This window comes from Sphaeramia orbicularis, chromosome 21 (genome assembly GCF_902148855.1).
Source record: "Sphaeramia orbicularis chromosome 21, fSphaOr1.1, whole genome shotgun sequence".
Taxonomy (NCBI): Eukaryota; Metazoa; Chordata; class Actinopteri; order Kurtiformes; family Apogonidae; genus Sphaeramia; species Sphaeramia orbicularis.
In genome coordinates this window covers 2,305,000-2,326,958 of record NC_043977.1, presented here as the reverse complement: position 1 = coordinate 2,326,958, position 21,959 = coordinate 2,305,000, and the positions used below count along the sequence as shown (strand labels likewise).

The following is a 21,959-nucleotide window of genomic DNA, read 5'->3' as shown; positions in this document are numbered from 1 at the left end:
CCATATACAGCAATTCATACCATTACTGTAACTTTGCTGTTCTTGATAAACCTGATCTGCACTGACATGATTGAGTGTAAATCTATTGATAACTGTTATTAGACTGGATTAATACTTTTCTCTTTTTTTTGCATATTATCTCCATGAAATGAGTAATAACTACTAGTAGAGTATGATAACATGTGAGAAAACATCAGATTAGCTGCATTAATAACATTTTTCTTTTGTAGTTTTCATACAGTACATCACTTTCTGATATTGTGTTTTAAATACATGTTTCTTGGCTTCAAAAAGTAAACACTAACACTGTTTGACTACTAAACTAACACTGTTCGCTTCAGAGTTCAAACCCTTTATCATCCGCTCTGTCACAATAGAAAAGCAGTTTATGACTGTTAAAAAAAAAAACTCAATGGCTTATCCATTTGTATTGGATCAGTTACACGTCTTGGCGCCTTGACAAACTGGTTAGCTTAGCAACATTTACTTTCTAAGCTTCAAAGTTAGCTTAACTGTTGCCCTTGTTCCATGTTAACACGGTAAAATACACACCATTCGCATTGGTCTCAATACTTTTGAATTCATGGTCACGGATAGCAGAGAGAATCCACTGAATTATGCACCCAAACCGCCCGTGAAATTTCTTCTGACTAGCACAAAGCATTCAGCTAGCCGCGTACCTACTAGCCTATTAGCCTATTAGCCTGAAGTCAGCGAACAGTGACATTACCCACCGAGTATGTGCATTAACTGATGCAGGGCAATTATCTGCAGGCAAAGAAAACACTGACTTGGTGGAAAATTCTCCTGAGCTACCTAACTGCACACAAGATTAAAATTCTATTGCTTTCACCTGTATTTTGCCCTCTGGTGACTGTGAATTAGATGCATAAAATGGCGGACATGTGCGTTTACAGCTCAGCTCTGACGTCTGCTGGTCACATGTCCACAGTGGGCGGAGTTACCAGACTAAACAGAACTGTTTTCTTTTCTCCAACATGAATAAAAGTCATGAATCTGACATTCTGGAGTTCCACATCATTTATTTATGTTCAGAGGCACACATGAAAATATCATGTCATGTACATTAATTACATTTATGCAAATTCCACAACCCCCATTTGGCCTTTTTTTCTGGTGCATATTTGGTAACATTTATGGTAAAAGGAGAGGTAGGGGGAGAGTAGGCTTCTGACCAAAGGGATGCTGGTTCAATTCCACAGACAGCCAGTAAAAAGTTTTCTGCTCATGTGCCCTTGAGCAAGGCACTTAACCCCATTTCCTCCCCAGGCCCCTGCTGTGTTCCTCCTGCATGTTCCACAGACGGGTTCAAAGCGCAGGTGGAATTTCAGTGTGTGGTCAAATGGACTGTGAACCGAAGAGAAAGGATCCGAATCAAACAGGTAGACCACAGGTGTCAAACATGAGGCCCGGGGGCCAAATCCGGCCCGCCAAAGGGTCCAGTCCGGCCCTGGGATGAATTTGTGAAATGCAAAAATTACACTAAGATATGAACAATCCTTTAGTTCAGGTTCCACATTCAGACCAATTCAATCTAAAGTGGGTCAGACCAGTCAAATACTATCAGAATAACAGAGAAATAATGACAACTCTAAACTTTTCCCTTTGTAAATATAAATATTTTCACGTATTTACACTAAAACAAAGTATAATTTCACAAAAAATGTGAATAACCTGAACAAATATGAACAACCTGAAATGTCTAAAGAGAAATAAGTACAATTTTACCAATATTCTGTCTGTTATTAAATGTTTTGTGTGTTTGTAGATCCACTGTGATCTGTACGTTACAATGAACACGTGTAAATGATAAACTGAGGCAGAATTTTGTTAAAATTACACTGATTTTTTCAGTTTGTTCATGTTATTCACATCTTTTGAAAGGATAGTTTGTAGATGTAAACCTTTTCATAATGTAAATCAACTTTTTTCACTCTAAAACATAGAGAAAAGTTTGGAGTCGACATTATTTCTATATTATTCTGTTATTCTTTTACTGGTTTGGCCCACTGCAGATCTAATTTCACTGAATGTGGAACTGAACTAAAATGAGTGTGACATCATTGATTGTTAATATCTTCAGTATCATTTTTGCATTTCACAGATTCATCTGGTTTTGGCCCCGGGCCCATGTTTGACACCCCTGTCTTAAAAGGACAACGTGCGCTGTCGTCTGTTTTTCCTTGGCACCACTTCCTCTTTTACACTTACGTAATGGATTGTAAATATTTGGACAATTTCTAAGTGTTTTTGTGAGATGATAAGGTTGTTAATGTCGATCCACGGTGACTTAAAGCACACAATGATCTTTTAATTCAAGCCAAATATGGAACCCACGCCTAGAAATTAAACATTTGTATTTGTCTGAGCTCTGACCTTCAGCCCCTTTAAGCTGGAATGTGGAAAGAGCGAAAAGAAGAACCCTGGGAATGAGTTTGAACAGACTTATATTCAGGGTGTGATTTGTTGGGGGGGGGGGGGGGATCAACCCCCCGACACACACACACCCTCTGGTGTTCTTCCTCCTATATCCTCCATCACTGACACAGACGTTCACCTGAACCCAACTGCCGCAGTCTCAGAATTTGCGAACGTCCCCTTTCCACCTTCAGCCCTGACAGCACTTTCTGGAGTGATTCACCCAAACATTTATATTCCTAAATATTATTTAAACGCTATTGCATTTGCTTCTCTACTTGCACGACGTCTTATACTTTTGAGGAGGAAACGGGAAACCCCTCCCACACATGATCAGTGACTTTAACACCAAACCACCACTCATCACCTGGAGAACTGTAGGTATGGTACAGATTTTATTTCTGTCTTTTTTTTTTTTTTATAATCTATGTATAATTGTTATCTATTCAATTTTATTTTATGTATTTATTTTTGCTTTTACTATGTTTTCACATCTAGACTTTGTATGAATGCTATGTGCCTCCAGTTCATAATCCTGATGTCTTCTGATAAATATATTTACATGTTTATGTTTATAATTAAGTTGGGAGGTGGAACTTGTGTTCAAAAAGACAGTAGAAATGTACAGATTGTATGATGCATCCATGTTATGCTGTTGAAAATCCACAAATAAAATTATTAAAAAAAGTTGTAAATTTGCGAATGTCCCCTGCAATGAGGCGCTATAAAGGGGGGGTAAATGTGGCAAATTCATGGGGGCCAGCATTTGTGGGGGGGCTGTAGAGCAGAGGAGGGGGTCCAGTGGATACAGGTTCGAAGGTGTGAACATTTGGTGTAAGATCTGCTGAATAACAGAGGAACAGAACCAGGAGGTGGACGGTGAAAGGATGGAAAGGTTCACTTCTGTTTCATGCCAGCGTTTGGTATGAACCACAGCCCCATGTATATAACTGCCCCCCCGACAAAACACAAAATTGGACCAATGGCCCTGTAGCTTACTGGCCTTTGGGAAATGTGTCCAGATCCATTTCTTCTCCCCCAGTTCTGTGTATTTATTCTATTACAGAAATAGTCCGTGTTTTGCTCATATTCAATCAGATCTGTAAAAAATTCAAATTCACACTTGATATCATTGATACTGATTTATTGGATCAATCCACTTCCTATCTGTTATAATGGGAACATTTTTCAAAGTGGCACCAAATCCAGAATCAGATCCGGATCCAAATAATTTCAATCCCTTGTGTTGACATCATCATACAGAAGCTGTAGACCAAGTCTGAAGTCAATCAGAACTGGAGTTTGGGAGAAAAGATGATTGAAATGTTTTCCCATAAGAGCCCATGTTAAATTTTGCGTCAGTTCCAGATCCAGAAGAAGATCCTGATCAGCATGTGGACATTCTGTTTGGGTCATCTCCCCATCAGGGCTGGACTGGAGACATTTACACTGGAGATCATTTAGATTTACTGAGTAATTGCATCGAACCATTTCTTATCTCTTATAATGGGGACATTTTCAAAGTGGCACCAAATCCAGAATCAGATCCGGATCCAAATAATTTCACTAACTTTTGCTGACATCATCATAAAGAAGCTGTATACCAAGTTTGAAGTCAATTGGAATTGTAGTTTCGGACAAGAAGACGATTGAAATTTTTGTAACGGACGACAGACGCTGCATGACGACAATGCAACCCCCCCGGTTTTTTTTTGTTGTTGTTGATAAATCGCACCCTGCTGCAGCTATGTGTTTTCACTCCAAATCAAAAGACAATAAAACAAACGTAGAATAGTTTCATGCTGCAACAAGTAGAAAAGTGAAGCTCAGACATGACGGAGCTGTTCTTCTGTCTGTGCTGAGCCACAGACCAGAGCAGTGCAGACGCTAATAACAGGGAATCACATATTTAACCCAGTAATTTAGCAAAACCTTCTGTCAAGGCATGGGTTTGCAAACAGACTTAAACAGTTAAAAGAGGATGAGCTTGAGAAACAACAAAAGGTACTGATGGAATGTGGCCCATGCATCCGGAAGCGTTTGCACATGCTCAGATATAACTCAGCTGTTAGTCCTCAGGACATTTGGCATCAGTATGTGTGCAAATTTATTAGAGCTACAAAGTTGATCACGCAGCAGTGACATCAATCTGTTCTGTGTTATCCCCCTGTCCAACCTGAGCCGAAGCGTCAAATACCACGCACAGAGGGTTAGGGTTAGTGTTAGGGTTAGGGTCAGGTGAACCGCAGATCTGGGCCTAAGTTGACAAGTGATCAAATGGTGTTGAAGAACACGCAAAAGGTCAAAAATGTGTAGGTATAAAAACTGGTGTGACATAAAATCAGTGCTGCATGTGGAGGATTTGGAAACATCAGGGCTTGGTGACCCCTAGTGGTCATTTTGTAGCACTACAGTGAAGAATTTTAAATTTTTTTTTTTTTTTTTTTTTTTTTTTTTTTTTTTAGAAAATTGCACTTGCAGCAGAAGCTGTTGTAAAGACTGTCTGCCTTTGAGGCTGACAGTGTTGGGAATAACAGCCTTAAAAATAGCGGTCTTACTAACGCTGTTATTGTTTTCCAGTAACGGGTAAACTAATGAATTACTATTTGAAACATTCCAACGCCGTTAACATTACCGCTACAGGCAGTGAAATACGGCCCGTTACTCTGCACTGATCTAACAGCTGTTATCTGTCCTGACTCGCTCAGACAGGCAGAGGTGTGACGTTCAAGGACGACTCGAGTCTTTTGAACGGCTCTTTTCAGTGAACGATAAGAACCGATTCGTTGCGAGCCGTTTGTTTATGTGCCCTTCTTCTACTCAGATTACCCACAATGCCTTCATGCTTCACCCGCGTGTCCATGAGTCTGAGTTGTCCACGCCCCCTTCACCTGAACGACTGATGACATCTGCGAGTTTGAGTTGAACCAGCACAACACAGGCACCTGAACGCAGCTGATGTAGGGGAGGAGTTATCAGCTAATGTAGGGGAGGAGTTATCAGCTAATGTAGGGGAGGAGTTATCAGCTCATTTAGGGGAGGAGTTATCAGCTCATTTAGGGGAGGAGTTATCAGCTCATTTAGGGGAGGAGTTCTCAGTGCCAGTCTGACTGGATCAGGAGGAGCGACTGAAAACAGTGCAGATGTGGAACTGGAGGAACATCTGCTTCTGTAAATGCACATCTGCACTGATGAGCTGGAAAAGCCGGGCCCTGGTGGACCCTGGTGGGCCCTGGTGGACCCCAGCCTGGCCCTGGTGGACCCTGGTGGGCCCTGGTGGACCCCAGCCTGGCCCTGGTGGACCCCATCCTCCCCCCAGTCCTGGTCTTCAGTCCCTGTCTGCTGTTCTACTCTGTAACTGACTGTGAAACACACTCACAAATCAGTTTCCTTTTACATATTTGAAGGTTTTTCAAAAAAGTAACACAAGAATCACTTTCCCTGGTAACTAATTACATTTATGAGGGAGTAATTCTGTTACTAATTAATTACTTTTTTTGGGAAAGTAACTAGTAACTATAACTAATTACTTTTTAAACGTAATTTGCCCAACCCTGGTGGCTGAAGGACTGTTTTCTTCTCCCAGGACTGAAACCTTGCAGTTTCAAAGTGGATAAGACTTTTATGAAATGTTTTCCTCTTGTTTTATTGAGTCTGTGCTGACCTGTTCTGTGGTCAGCTGCTCTGGGCTGCTGACCCTGCTGACCCAGGGCATCACTACAGTGACCGGACTGTGTTGGACCAGAGGTGGACTCTACAGAAGACTCCGTCAGTCCTGGATGATCCCAGTCATTCCCTGTATGATGCGTTCAGGTGTCCTCCATCAGGTCACAGATTCAGTGTTCCTAAATGTCGGACCAATAGGATGAGGAATTCTTTGGTTCCAGTTCCATTGTTCTGCTGAATAATTCTTTGTAATGTTGGTGCTGTTGTCTTTAATGGATTATTTATTGTATTTATTGTTGGTTTGTTGTCTGTGTCTGCTGGCTGTAGAACAAACTACCCCTCGGTCATAATAGTTTACCTTGACCGTGACCATTCCCAGTTTTCTTTTGTCCAGTTTCTATTTTGTGTACTTCTGCAGGTTCATGTAAACCCAGCTCCAGTTCCATCTCCATGTTTCTCCACAGACTCTGCAGTCGGACCACAGAACCCTAACCCTGACCATGTGGACTCACACACTCGTATGTACGACGGGAACAGGAAGGAAGGCGGAGCCGACCCCCGCGGAGGCCCAGCGCTGCACACCCAACCCCCCAGGTCCTGTCAGGTAACATGATCCAGGAAACAAGGCCGGGGTCCAACCCTGATCCACGGAGCCTTTGTGTCGGTCTGAGCTGAACCCCCCACTCAGTCCTAAACAAACACACACACACACACACACACACACACACACACACACACACACACACACACACACATCTGTTTTTCCACAGGCTTTATTCAGTGTCAGTGCCATGGGTTTTCCACAGTTCAAAGATGTGCAGGTTTTCTTTCATCAAAATCACAGTATTTTAAAAAACATTAGGATTCCTGAAACAGAATAATTGTTACATTAATAACTAGAAAAGCACTTGGAAACTGCAGACCTCCACCAAGGCAGATCAGTGCCCCCCCCCCCCCCCCGATCACCACCAAAATTTAATCATTTGTTCCTTGTGCCAGTATCAGCACTTCCTGAAATTTTCATCCAAATCCATCCATAACTTTTTGATTTATCTTATATACAGACAGACAAACCACCGCTGGCAAAAACAGAACCTCTGGTAGAGGAAAAAATAATGGATTAGATTTCTGTCGTGCTTTTCTAGGCCCCTAAAGCACTTTACATTATTGACTCATTCTTCATTCACTCTCACATTCTCCCTCTGGTGGTTTTAAACTACACCTGTATCCACAGCTGCCCTGGGACCCTAACCCTAACCCTGGGACCCTAACCCTAACCCTGGGACCCTAACCCTAACCCTGGGACCCTAACCCTAACCCTGGGACCCTAACCCTAACCATGGGACCCTAACCCTAACCCTGGGACCCTAACCCTAACCATGGGACCCTAACCCTAACCATGGGACCCTAACCCTGACCCTGGGACCCTAACCCTAACCCTGGGACCCTAACCCTAACTCTGGGACCCTAACCCTAACTCTGGGACCCTAACCCTGACCCTGGGACCCTAACCCTAACCCTGGGACCCTAACCCTAACCATGGGACCCTAACCCTAACCCTGGGACCCTAACCCTAACCCTGACCCTGGGACCCTAACCCTAACCCTGGGACCCTAACCCTAACCATGGGACCCTAACCCTAACCCTGGGACCCTAACCCTAACCCTGGGACCCGAACCCTAACCCTGGGACCCTAACCCTGACCCTGGGACCCTAACCCTGGGACCCGAACCCTAACCCTGGGACCCTAACCCTGACCCTGGGACCCTAACCCTGGGACCCGAACCCTAACCCTGGGACCCGAACCCTAACCCTGGGACCCTAACCCTGGGACCCTAACCCTGACCCTGGGACCCTAACCCTAACCCTGGGACCCTAACCCTAACCCTGGGACCCGAACCCTAACCCTGGGACCCTAACCCTGACCCTGGGACCCTAACCCTGGGACCCTAACCCTGACCCTGGGACCCTAACCCTGGGACCCGAACCCTAACCCTGGGACCCGAACCCTAACCCTGGGACCCTAACCCTGACCCTGGGACCCTAACCCTGGGACCCGAACCCTAACCCTGGGACCCGAACCCTAACCCTGGGTCAGACTGACAGAAGCGTGGCTGCCAGTCCACACCTACAGCCCCTCCCACCACTCAACATTCATACACATTCGTACACCAGTGTGAGTGACACTGGAGGGTGAAGTGTCTTGCCCAAGGACACAACAGACTGACTAGGACAGAGCGGGACTCGAACCGCCAACCCTTGGGTTTCCCTGCAGAGCCGTGGCCGCCCACACATTAGATGAACTACTGGGTCTTCTTCTTCTCTGTCCTCTTTCTGAAACAGCTCCGGGTGCAGAACCAGCAGCATTTTAGCGTCAGAACCAGAACAGTGATCAGAACCAGGGCTAAAAAGCCCAGGACGTCCAGGCTGTGGTACTGGATCCAGTTCAGGTCATGAGCAGCCACCCTCAGATGTGCAGCTCCTTTGTGTTTCATGACGAACTCGGTCCAGAAAACAGCCAAGTCCAAAGGCTGAAGAGGACGGTCCAGGTGGATCTGAGACAACTGCACCATCTTCTGTTTGTAACTACACAGGAAACCCCAGGACAAACAGAAGGACACATGTCAGACACAATGAGGCTTCAGGACGTTCACTGCATCTCCGTTCTTTACGGTGTCCACTAGGGGTGAAACAATTCCTCGAGGAATTCGAGTACCTTGATTACAAAAAATGATCGAGGAATTTTCTCTGCCTCGAGGAATCGCTTATTTACTTGTAAAGCTCAAAGCACGGCATTTCGCACGGACTATTTCATGTGTCACAACGTGCTTATGTTACTGACGCAAAGGAAGACGACAGAGGACGCTGAAGTGTTTGGATGAAGCAGCAGGAAGATAGAAGAGGTGAGTGAATACAACAATGATGACGAAAGACAAAAAAACACAATAAAAAGGACAGAAAATGTTGAAAGTGTGGAAGCATTTCAGACTGAACAGCAGGTAAACACTGTGACATGTATCTGTTGTAACACTGTCCGTAAAACAACAGCACATCTGTGATGGAGCATCTACTCTGAAGACCCCCAGAAGGGAGCGGAGGACCCCAGAGAAAACAGAATTAACGTAGCACAAATCAGTGAGATTAACGTCAATACACCATACTAACATAACGTTAGCCCTGCAGAGGGTTAGGTTTGTGTTCATTATGGAACTGTCGGATGTGTATAGTTTAGTACGATTTTCACAAGCAGAGATATGGGCAGTGAGCTGTGATCTGCACGGTTCATTTCCCAAAAGCACGAACAAAATGGTGCAGGGGTTGGTGAAAGTTTTCTCTTACCTTGTCACGGCCAAATTTTGGCAAAATCCAACTACTTTTTACTAAATTGAAACGGCGGGGGTGGGGTTATAGGTTATGAGACAGACAGATAAGGTGGGGGGGGCATTGTCTTGATTCTCCTGAATTTCGCAGAAATGTGTCAAACTGTTCATGCATGGACTCGTTCACAGTTCTGTTCAAATGTTCTTGTCTCTTTTATGCCACATCACATTCCTGTTATGTCTAAATTGTAAATTCTGAAACTTTCAGCTGCCAAAGTTCAGTTGCACAACAAAAAGGCAACGTTTATGCCTTTTTTTAAATTTATTAATGCCTTATATTTTTGATACTTACAAGAAATACCATGTTGAACACTAAGTAGAAAATTAAATTTTATTTATTTTTATTTGTATTTGCAATTGCCCCTCTGGAAATGTTTCTAGTCAAGAAAATACATTTTGTTGCGTTTGCACAATATGAATGTAACAAATAAAACTGTTAATTATCAAAAAAAAAAGGAAACCAATTGGTCCTTCATTATTATGTGAAATACCTTATTTCCTCTTGTGTATGTATAATTGCTCTTTAACCAAGCAAAAATAAGTTTTATCCAATTACTCGATTCATCGAAGGAATTTTCAGCAGAATACTCGAATACAAAAATATTCGATAGCTGCAGCCCTAGTGTCCACTGTCGTACCTTTTGTCGTTGATGAGCTTCCTTATCGTAGCCACCACCGTTTCACTGGTCACCTCCAGCATACTCAGCTTTTCTGCGACTCCTCGGGCCACCATGCGATGCACATTGTCTCCCTGGTCTCCAAACAGTGGGAACATCACCATGGGAACAGCGTTACAGATGCCCTCATACACACCATGAGTACCTCCATGAGTGAAGAAGATCTGAGCTTTGGGATGAGCTGAGGAAACAGGAAGAATCTGTTCAGAACTTATGACCAGTGTTAGTGATGATCTTTTGGATGTTTTAACCCAGGGCTGTCAAACTCCTGTTAGTTCAGTTCCACATACAGCCTTATATGAGCCAAAGTGGACCGGACCGGTCAAATAACACAAATAACAGGATGAGAACATGGAAATAATGTCAACTCCAAAGTTTTCTGTATGCTTTTGAGTGAAAAAATTTAAATTCTGTCGCCTAATGAAAATGTTTCCATCAACGAACCGTACTTGAACATAACATGAACAAATATGAACCTGAGAATTCTTAAGAAAAAGAAGTGTAATTTTAACAATATTAGGCCTTAGTTTATTCATTTATATATGTGCATCACAACGTACAGATCACAGTGGATCTACAAATACACAAAACATTTAGTAACAGGCAGAATATTGGTCCAATTCCAGACTTCTCTGAAGACATTTCAGGTTGTTCACAGTTTTTGTAAAAGGCTAGTCTGTAAATGTCAACATTTTTGTGAAATTATACTTTTTTTTTTTTTTTTTACACTAAAACAAAGAGGAAAATTTGCAGTTTTCATTACCCTGCCAGGAGGTGTTGTGATCACTTTGTGTGTTTGTTTGTTTTTTAGCATCTTTAGTGTCAAACTCTTCCCCCCATCTTTCCCAGATCTTCCCCACAGATAGGCCTAGGCCCTGGAACCAACCCATTACATTTTGGTCCCAGTAGGACAAAGTTCAAGGTCACAGCAAGGTCACAACATCTACAGTTTTCCATCTGTCATCATGGAGACATTTTCTAAAATTCACAAAAAATTCCAAACGACTCCGATTCTCCTCCAGTTGGATCCACCTGTAGCCTAGAACAGTCTCTTGTATGTGGAACTAAATTGTCCACATCCACTGTGGAATGTGGACTCTGTGGACATTTACACTGAACACTGAAAATCCCATTTCCCACACATTTAAAATTAGAACCCAACTAATATTGATGTGAATTGAATCTAATTGGACAGACACATGACTGGGACCAGATTCAACTGTTTCTGTTTATGGAACAACCTGGAAACTGTTGGATTTAAACAGAAGGAGTCGATCCACACATGCACAGAGTTCAGGGGGAAGGAGGAGCTCTGAGTTCTCTGAAGACTTGTTATTTATAGGTTATTCTGACAGTATTTTACTGGTCTGACCCACTTCACATTGAATTGACCTAAACTTATTTTAACATCTGAATTGTTTATATCTTCAGTGAAATTTTTACATTTCACAGATTCATCCCTGGGGCCAGATTGGACCCTTTGGAGGGCCAGTTTTGGCCCCCGGGCCACATGTTTGACGCCTGTGTTTTAACCCATACAGTCCCAGAGCTACTTCTGTGTCAGAGCCCAAAGGACTTCTTCTGACTATTTAACCCTTTATTTCTAAAGTGATTTAGAACCTTCATTCATCATCTGAACCTGCTTTGTCCTCACTAGGGTCACGGGGGTCGTTGGAGCCCATCTCCTCATGGGTGAAGGCGGGGTTCTAATGCTCAACATGGTCACATGGTCCTATGGTCGTCATGGTTTCCATACGGTGGTGTTGGTCCTATCCGTATGCCAACACCGGGGGGCGGAGCTGGGACATGTTTACGCTCTGGGACCCGTTCGACAAAAAATACCGTTTCAGGCACCGACAATGCCGGTGTCATGTGACCAAAGGCCCAAACCACAGGAAACTGTAGTGGACCAAGGTTCTAATAGTTTTGGATTTTTCATTATAGTTTAGTTTTATTTAGTTTTGACTTTTTTTTTTTTATCTAATTCAGTTCGTTTTAACTAGTTTTTAGAGCAGGTTTGATAGTTTTTATTAGTTTTCATTATTTTCTAAATGCTTAGTTGTAGTTTAGTTTTAGTTTAGTTGTAGTTTTAGTTGTAGTTTAGTTGTAGTTCAGTTGTAGTTCAGTTGTAGTTCAGTTGTAGTTTTAGTTGTAGTTCAGTTGTAGTTCAGTTGTAGTTCAGTTGTAGTTCAGTTGTAGTTCAGTGGTCTCTTTTCTCTTCTTCTCTGTGCTCCTATTCAAATCAATCCCAGACAGGACTCTGCTGCTTTAGTCTCCATGTTTCCAGGTAGAGTGGGGACCAGAAGACGACTGGAAACCACAAGTGAACACAAGTGATGGAGCAAAAAGTGTCGGATGGTGACAGCACAGAAAATTGCTAGAGCGAAATAAATCATTTTTGTATCAATCTGACATTGACAAAGACGAAAATGAAGGGAATTTTATCCATAATTTTTATCCGTTTTAGTTAGTTTTGTAAACACACAATGCAGTTTCAGTTAGTTATGGTTTTTTTCTTTTAGTTATAGTTTTTATTTATTTCAGTTAATGAAAATGTTCTTTCAATTCTAGTCATTTTGTTAGTTTTCATTAACGATAATAACCTTGTAGTGGACTGACATAATGTGGTTGTGGTATGTACGGAGGAGGGGGGGGGCGTATACTCCTTATATGAACACAGTACTGTGGACACAAGAGGACAATGAGTTGATGGAACAGTGTCCATGATTGGATCTGGGACAACAACATGTCCTTACTGCTGATTGGAACAGGACAAATAAGAACATCTGATTGGCTCTGTGGACATAGAAACACCCATATTTATTACCTCAGTACTGTGGACGTAGACATGACCTTATTTTGTTCTATCTCTAACTCCATTCAGTAAATAAAGGCTCATCTGACTCCACTCTTTGCTTTGTCTCTATAAGTCAGTGTTTTTCAACCTTGGGGTCATGACCCCTCATGGGGTCGCTGGGAATTCAAATGGGGTCGCCTGAAATTTCTAGTAATTGATAAAACAAAATAATTTAAAAAAAAAAACCTTACTAATAAAAATCTGTGTTAACAGAGCCAATCCCAATCCATACCAGACAAACTGTGGTTGTGAAACTGCAGCACTGTGGCTCTGTTTGTGTCAAATGTTCATTGTGGTCAGTTTCAGATGCTGCAGCTCTTTCATAATTCATAGTTTCAGTTCTTGTTTGTTCAGTATTAATTGTCCTCCTTGTAAATCACAGCTGGACTGACTGTACAGATCCTGACCAAAGAAAATCACATTAAAAAGCCTAAATGTCCTCTAAATTTAATGTTTAGCTGCAACATAGTATAGTAAATTATTTCATGATCAAAAAGAAATTCATTTTAGCAAAAAAAAAAAAAAAAAAAGTCTCTGTTTTGAATGTCTGGGGTCGCCAGAAATTTGTGATGTTAAAATGGGGTCAGGAGTAAACAAAGGTTGGAAACCACTGCTGTAAGTATTTATCAGATGTTAATATACTTTGAATGATGTGCTTTACGACAGAAGTACATCGCACGTTCTTCGGAGTCAAACGTCACGTACCCAGGAGGTCGTTCTGAGGTAACCACTTCATGAGCCGGACGTTCTCCGGTACGTCTGTAGGTGGAACTCCAGTGTATCTCCACACAACCTGAAACATATAATCCCACCTCCGTGTCATGAACAGTGTGTGTTTACCCGATCTGAGAAGGACTTCAGCTCTGAGGGGGAAAATCTGTGGCTAAAGTGTCTAAACCAGGGCTGTCAAACATGTGTCCCGGGGCCCAAATGCGTCCCCCCAAAGGTTCCAATCCGACCCCTGGGATGAATTTACACAGTGTATAAATTCCACAGTCCAGGCTGTGGAACTCATTTTAGTGTGGGTTCCACATCCAGACCAATCTGATCTACAGTCAAATAAGAACAGCAGAAGAACCCACACAAAACAATGACTGCAGATTTACTACTGGGTTTGATGGGAAAAAAATAATGACATTATGTCTATAAAGAATACGAACTTCATTTTTTGTCTTTGTTTTAGTGCAAAAAAATAACATTAAATTATGGAAATCTTTCCATTTCCAAACTCTCCTGTACCAATAAAATGTGACTAACCTGAACAAATGTGTCCAACCTGAAATGTCTGTATTAAATTCAGTCCAGTTTGAACTCTTTTCTTCCTGTTCCTCAGTGTTTAGTGTCTTTGGAGATCTGATCCAGAATGCACATGGACTAATGAGAAGTGGAGGAAGAAGACTGAGAAAATTGTACTTGAAATAAAGGTTTTTAATCTCAATTTCATTTTTTTCAGGTTATTCACTTTTTTGGATAGTTTATAAAAGTAAGTGTTTTCAACATTTAATTTTTTTTTTTTTTTTTGCACTAAAACAGAGACAAAAATTTGCAGTTGTCATTATTTCTAGGTTATTCTGTTACTTTTTTACTGGTCCGGCCCACTGCAGATCTAATTGAGCTGAATGTGGAACCTGAAAGAACAGGAGTTTGAGAGCCCTGGTCTAGAGTCTCTTTTCCATTCACCCTCAAATTACATAAATATAAATTGTGCATAAAAATTTGTCTATCAGTTTTTCAGACGTAGTTAAATTGACATATGACACAAAACTGTACTAGAAAGACCTTTGAGTCCAACTCGAGTCACATGACCAAAACAAACAGATGTTGATGGATGTTAGAACAAGAGAAGAAGAAGAGCTGAACCCAAATGTGTGGGTTTGTGTGGACACAGCAGGAAACCACATTGTTTTAGAATTTAGTAGGAATTAGAGGGGTAACGAGCATTCTAGATTCACAACAACAGAGAAATGCAAACATTTTCCAGGCCCTAGAGGGCGCTATGAGACAAATATGAATATATCTGTGAATCAATATGATATTTATGTACATGTTTTTGGAATGACTTCTCGTGACATTTCGCGATAATTAACAAATAAATAAATCAATGCATTTGAGACTTAATGGGAAAACCAACATTACGCACTTCTGTTTTGTGGACATTTAGTAAATATCAGTAAAGTTTTGTGCAGATGTCCAATGGAAAAGAGACTAATGTAAAAAAAAAAAAAATGCAATTCTTGGATCAAAGTGACGCCGTCATTTACATGTGCTTTGTGTTCTTTATAAACATGAATCTGATGTAGACGTGTTGTGAACTCAGCGCCTTTTGAACGACCATTCTCCTGTTTTCTTTTCAACACAGTAGCCTTACATAACTTCCTGTGACTGTTCTAAAAAGCCACCCTTTCACACTGTAGAAGAATGAATCTGGCTCAGTTTGATACGAAATCACAGAAAAACAGTTTGGTTTGGATCAGACTGGGGGGTCCAAACATTCAGACCAAACTAAAGTCACACCAGCCATCAGAGCAGCGACTGAACGAACACCATCCAACATTTAAAGGGAAAAGAGTTAATGTTTCCATTTGTGCTCAGAAAATGAACTCAAATGATAATCTCAGAATCCAATTAGAGGCTTGTTTCTTTATTATTCTACTACTTAACAACAATAAACAGATTAAAATGAGGCTGTATTAGGTTTTTTTTTTCCTATTTGTGCTCAGAACAATAAACTCTGCAACACGAAGAAAAAAAACCTCACATACAGTCACATGACCTTTGGCTAAAGCGTAAATGTTTGGGGTTCTATGTGAAGAACCCCAAACATTGGCAGCTCTTTCTAATGAGCTGCAGGACTGCAAAAACCTATTCCAACTGAAAAAAGTGTATAAAGAAAGCTTAGAGACACCTCCCACCCTGTCAACAGACTGTTTTCCCTCCTGCCCTCAGGGAAACGCTTCCGGAGCCTGAGGTGCAAAACGGACAGATTTGGAAAGAGTTTTTATCCAACAGCCATAAGACTGCTCAACTAAAGCTGAGGGGGTGAAGTGAAATACAGAATGTGCAATAATAGGTGCAATAGTGCTGGTGGGGACAAAAGCCCTGATCTGCTTCCCTTCAGAATCTGATGGATGAAGGACATTCCAACGCTTTAGTGGAACCCAAAGAACCTGCATTTAACATCATGTTGTCGACCATCAGCTGCTTCTGCTCTGGTGTCACACTGGAGTCACAGAATGGACCACAACCAGTTCTACACTCCAGTACCACAGATGTGGGCGGAGTTACTTCATCCATATATTTACTCCAGTTCCACAGATGTGGGCGGAGTTACTTCATCCATATATTTACTCCAGTTCCACAGATGTGGGCGGAGTTACTTCATCCATATATTTACTCCAGTTCCACAGATGTGGGCGGAGTTACTTCATCCATATATTTACTCCAGTTCCACAGATGTGGGCGGAGTTACTTCATCCATATATTTACTCCAGTTCCACAGATGTGGGCGGAGTTACTTCATCCATATATTTACTCCAGTTCCACAGATGTGGGCGGAGTTACTTCATCCATATATTTACTCCAGTTCCACAGATGTGGGCGGAGTTACTTCATCCATATATTTACTCCAGTACCACAGATGTGGGCGGAGTTACTTCATCCATATATTTACTCCAGTACCACAGATGTGGGCAGAGTTACTTCATCCATATATTTACTCCAGTACCACAGATGTGGGCGGAGTTACTTCATCCATATATTTACTCCAGTACCACAGATGTGGGCGGAGTTACTTCATCCATATATTTACTCCAGTACCACAGATGTGGGCGGAGTTACTTCATCCATATATTTACTCCAGTTCCACAGATGTGGGCGGTCTTACTTTATCCATACATTTCTAGCTGAATCCCTCAGACCTTGGTTTTGGTAGTTCTGCTCTTCTCTTACAGCTCAGCTCGTCTGTGCTGAAAATGAACAATTAGTTCATTTCCAGGAAACTTCCAGCAACTTGTGCAACCTCTAAAACATCTCCTTTTTTCTTCCAATTTTTTCCTAAATCATCTTTTGAATGCCAAAACCTAATGCAGGGTTCTAATGGAGGTGATCTGAAACTGTATTTTTTACCAGGATTGTTGGACCACCCTAGTGTGTATGGCTAACCATTAAGGCTTTTATTAGTTAGAAGGGGGCAGGAAATATAAGATGTTCTTCATCCTGCTCCTTTTCGAGCATGGGTGTGTACATGTTTGTTCACTTGATGATTATTACATGTTTGCTGATGAAATGCACAACCATGAATGAAATAAATGAAATGAAATGAAAAAAGAAAACAGACAAACACGACTGAATCCATTCAAATGACTGTTACCCTTTGAGGAATTTGTCGAAAGGCATCGAAGAACTGTTTGGCTATTTTGTCAGGCATGTTGGACACCATCGAACCCAAAGTAAAGACGATAAAGCCGTCATCTCCAGAACCGTTCACAAACTCCTCCAAGTCCTAAAGAGTTGAGAGAGAGAAAAAAAACCAAAACATGATCACAATAATCCCTCCAGGACTAATGAAACACCATGTCTGTTTATGTGTCTAGATCTGGACACCAGTAATGACGCAGGTGTTCATTCTATGAGTTTGTGTTTTCCTGTGATTATTAACAACAGCCCGCGTCATGTGGTTATGTTTCAACTTCATGCTCGTCTGTGGACATTTGTGCTTTTCGAACTTTGGACATTGTAGGTCAATGTTTAACTCAGGGGTGTCAAACTCCGCTTCCCTGGGGGGTGCTGGAGGTCCAGTCTGGGTCAGGTTGGGCCACATTAAGTCTTCCACAATAAAAGGCTTTCGTTACAGCCCAGTCAGCATGTCCATGTGGGCCCCAGAAGGGTTACAGTTGGGCTGCATATAAGGGTCCCATGTGGGTTTGTCTGCGGTTTCCGTGGTAACCCCACATGTGTTTGACCAGATCAGAATCAAAATCAAAGTCAGAATCTGAATCTCTTTCTTGTCATTGTACCAAGTCCAATGAAACTGAGGTAAAGCTCTCAGGTTCAGTGCAAGAATTTACAGACAGACAACACAGATCAGTAAAAGGCACAGATATTTACATTAGAAGATAAGAAGTACTGCAAACTAAGATATTTGTAAAACATACAATTTAAGTAGTGCAAATGACATGAAAGATTAATATCATGGGATAAATAGTGTGAAGAATAAATAATATTAGATATTCAGATCTTTGATTCTGATCTGGGCAAACACATGTGGGGTCACCATGGCAACTGTGGACAAACCCAAATGGGACCCTTCTATGCAGCTCAACTGTAACCCTTCAGGGGACATGCTGGACATGGACATACTGGACATGGACATGCTGGACATGGACATGCTGGACATGGACATGCTGGACATGGACATGCTGGACATGGACATGCTGGACATGGATATGCTGGACATGAACATGCTGGACATGAACATGCTGGACATGGACATGCTGGACATGAACATGCTGGACATGGACATGCTGGACATGGACATGCTGGACATGGACATGCTGGACATGGATATGCTGGACATGAACATGCTGGACATGAACATGCTGGACATGGACATGCTGGACATGGACATGCTGGACATGGACATGCTGGACATGAACATGCTGGACATGGATATGCTGGACATGAACATGCTGGACATGAACATGCTGGACATGGACATGCTGGACATGAACATGCTGGACGTGAACATGCTGGACGTGGACATGCTGGACATGAACATGCTGGACGTGGACATGCTGGACATGGACATGCTGGACGTGGACATGCTGGACATGAACATGCTGGACGTGGACATGCTGGACATGAACATGCTGGACGTGAACATGCTGGACGTGGACATGCTGGACATGAACATGCTGGACGTGGACATGCTGGACATGGACATGCTGGACATGAACATGCTGGACATGGACATGCTGGACGTGGACATGCTGGACGTGAACATGCTGGACGTGGACATGGACATGCTGGACGTGAACATGCTGGACGTGGACATGCTGGACGTGGACATGCTGGACGTGAACATGCTGGACATGGACATGCTGGACATGGACATGCTGGACATGAACATGCTGGACATGGACATGCTGGACATGAACATGCTGGACATGGACATGCTGGACATGAACATGCTGGACATGAACATGCTGGACATGAACATGCTGGACATGGACATGCTGGACATGGACATGCTGGACATGAACATGCTGGACGTGGACATGCTGGACATGGACATGCTGGACATGAACATGCTGGACGTGGACATGCTGGACATGAACATGCTGGACATGGACATGCTGGACATGGACATGCTGCCTTTTTTGATGACCTGTCCCTCTTTGAACATCTTTCCGGTCCTACTAATCGTCTCCTTCACCTCGTAGCTGCTTCCACTGCTGCTTCATTCTCTTTGTTTACTTTCTTGAATAAATCTTGTTTCCTCAACAGACATGTTTTCAGATTGTCGACCCTGTTCTTCCTCTCCTCTCCCTGGTATTTTGTAAACTCCTCAGCATGTCTATTTGAGTCATGACGTCAGACGTTGTGTTCCTTAAACACCGTACCTTCCTCTGTGCAGATGGGACTCGTAGCGGTGCCTCTGTGCTCCACAAACAAATCATTTCCTTAAGTTGCCTGTGCTCGTTGCCAACCTTTCTCTTCACGGCATGTTTTGACAGAGACATGACTGAACTGGATGATGGCAGATAGTTTTCCATCCACTCGGTGTCACTACAGAATATGCTTCAACTAAGTGACTAACATTCATACTTCTCCGGGTACTTCGCGGTTAGCTAGCTTGACAACCATTGTCAACAAATGCGGCCGGAAGCTGTGACGAGACTATCTATGGTTAGGGATGTGTATTGGTAAGAATTTGGCGATACGATACAAATCACAATACTAGGATCAACATACGATATGTCAGGATATATCATGATACTGTTAAAAAGACAATTTTTTGTTTGTTTCTTTTTTAATGATCATTTCCTGGAAGAATTGGATTCCAGCAGAAATCTGCACAAATCTTAAACACATTTGTATTTGATCCCAACAGGATCTAATGTTCTATCAGCAAATGTTCCTGTGTTCAAACTGAAATTCTGTTTTACAGACATTCCAGTTTCAGATCCTGTTCAAATGTTCAGATTCTATTAGTTCACAACTAACATCAGAACAGGATTTGAGTTCAATCCAAACAAAGGAACCAACATTATTGAATAAAAGAGTGTGAAATAAGAAGAAATAAAATATAAACACAAAAGAAAAACAAAAATGAACCTCCACAATATCTGCATTTGAATAAATACCTAAAAATATCGCTACAGTAGTTTTTAATATGGATAAAGTATTGCAAAATTAAATATCACAATATATTGCAGAACTGATATTTTCTTTCACTCCTATCTATGGTAGCCCATAAGTGATCAAAATAAATAAACTAAAAGTGTGGCAAGACTCAACAAAAAGGTGCGTTTGAGAACTACGTGTGAGCCGCACTAACACTAAACACACAAAATATGGTCCCGTGGGCTGGATTTGACCCCCAGGCCGCCACTTTGAGACCCCTGTTGTAACGGATTTGCTCCAGCCTGACTTTAACACAAAGACAGTTTGTTTTGGCTCGACTGAACCCACATGTGAGCTGTTTGTTGTTTTGGTACTCACCGCTGGCAGAGGGCCTTTCTTTGCACAGTTGATACCTCCGATTAAAACCATGTTGGGCATGAGCGGCCTGGGCCACTCGAAGGTAAAGTCATACCGAAGAAGCCAAACGGCACCGTGGCTGATGAGCTCCTTGTAAGTCATACCGTCTTCTAAATATTTACTGGCTAGATAATCAAAGTTGGCATAAAGCAGTTTACACAAGTAGGACTCCACAAAAGAAAAGAACACGTTCTTGACTCTTTGTGGGAAGTTCATCTGAGGTGTATTCCCAGAGTAAAACTTAGGAATGTAAGACAGAGGAGTGGGGCACTGGTTGGCCTTTAAGTCCAACCCACATGGAAGTCCACGGAGGAAATAAACGGCAGGAATGGAAAACAGATGAGCCAGGACGGAGCCACACGGGAGGAAGGGGTCTGTGAGCAGAACGTCGAAGCCCTCTGCTCTCAGTCGACTCATCAGCGCCTCATTGTGCAGCAGACTCTCACACCCTCTCACCTGAAGGTTGGTGAAGTCAATCAAACGCTGTATGTCCAGAAGAAAATCAGTGGATTTAGGTGGGACGAATATTCCCTTCCTGAGCTCATTAAAGTTTGCATCCAGTTCTTGTTGGCTGTAGGACACTGTAAACACCTCAGTCCTGTAAGAGTCCGAGCCTTGGATCAACAGGCTGCTTTCAGGCACCAGCACCACCACCTCATGTCCCCTGAGGCTCAGCTCCTTCACCAGGATCTTCATGCTTAACCAGTGGCTCCCGTCCACAGGCATAACCAGGACCTTCCCCCCCTGAACGGGCTCCGCACTCAGGCAGCAGAACCAGGCCAGCAGACCCAGTGAAGTGAGCCGCTCTATGGTCCTCATGTCCTCGTCTGTGTGAGCTGAAGGCTGGACTGGAGCAGGAGCAGGAGCTGGAGCTGGAGCTGGAGCTGGAGGAGGAGCTGGAGCTGGAGCTGGAGGAGGAGGCAGCTGTTATTAAGAGGCGGGTTCATCTGTGTGTGTGTGTGTGTGTGTGTGTGTTTACTCTGTGTTTCCAGGCGGGCTCTTACATAACCACGGGTGGACAGAAGGGAGCAGAGATTCCCACTGGAATTTGTAGGAAGTTTGGGATTCTAAGTTTGTCTCTGAACTTCTTAGTTTCTTTTAACTCAGTCCGTTCCTTTATTCTGGTGCACGGTGGAAAATACAATGGTATACACTGTAAAAAATGGGTGTCTAAAAACC

General features: G+C 42.6%; 1 protein-coding gene across 2 annotated transcripts; it reads right to left on the bottom strand.

Annotated features, from left to right (window-relative positions):
- Positions 1–8,241: 8,241 nt before the first annotated feature.
- LOC115412229 (UDP-glucuronosyltransferase-like) lies at positions 8,242–21,686 on the bottom strand. Of its 2 annotated transcripts, XM_030124611.1 has the most exons (5): positions 20,742–21,683; positions 17,389–17,520; positions 13,725–13,812; positions 10,124–10,343; positions 8,242–8,691 (listed from the first exon to the last, which is right to left on the bottom strand). In XM_030124611.1, exons 1-5 carry the CDS (start codon positions 21,597–21,599, stop codon positions 8,409–8,411), a joined length of 1,581 nt encoding a protein of 526 aa, XP_029980471.1. In that variant the 5' UTR covers positions 21,600–21,683; the 3' UTR covers positions 8,242–8,408. The 2 variants fall into 2 exon arrangements, with proteins under 2 accessions (XP_029980471.1, XP_029980472.1); XM_030124612.1 differs by lacking the exon at positions 17,389–17,520 and having other exon boundaries at positions 20,742–21,686.
- Positions 21,687–21,959: the final 273 nt, after the last annotated feature.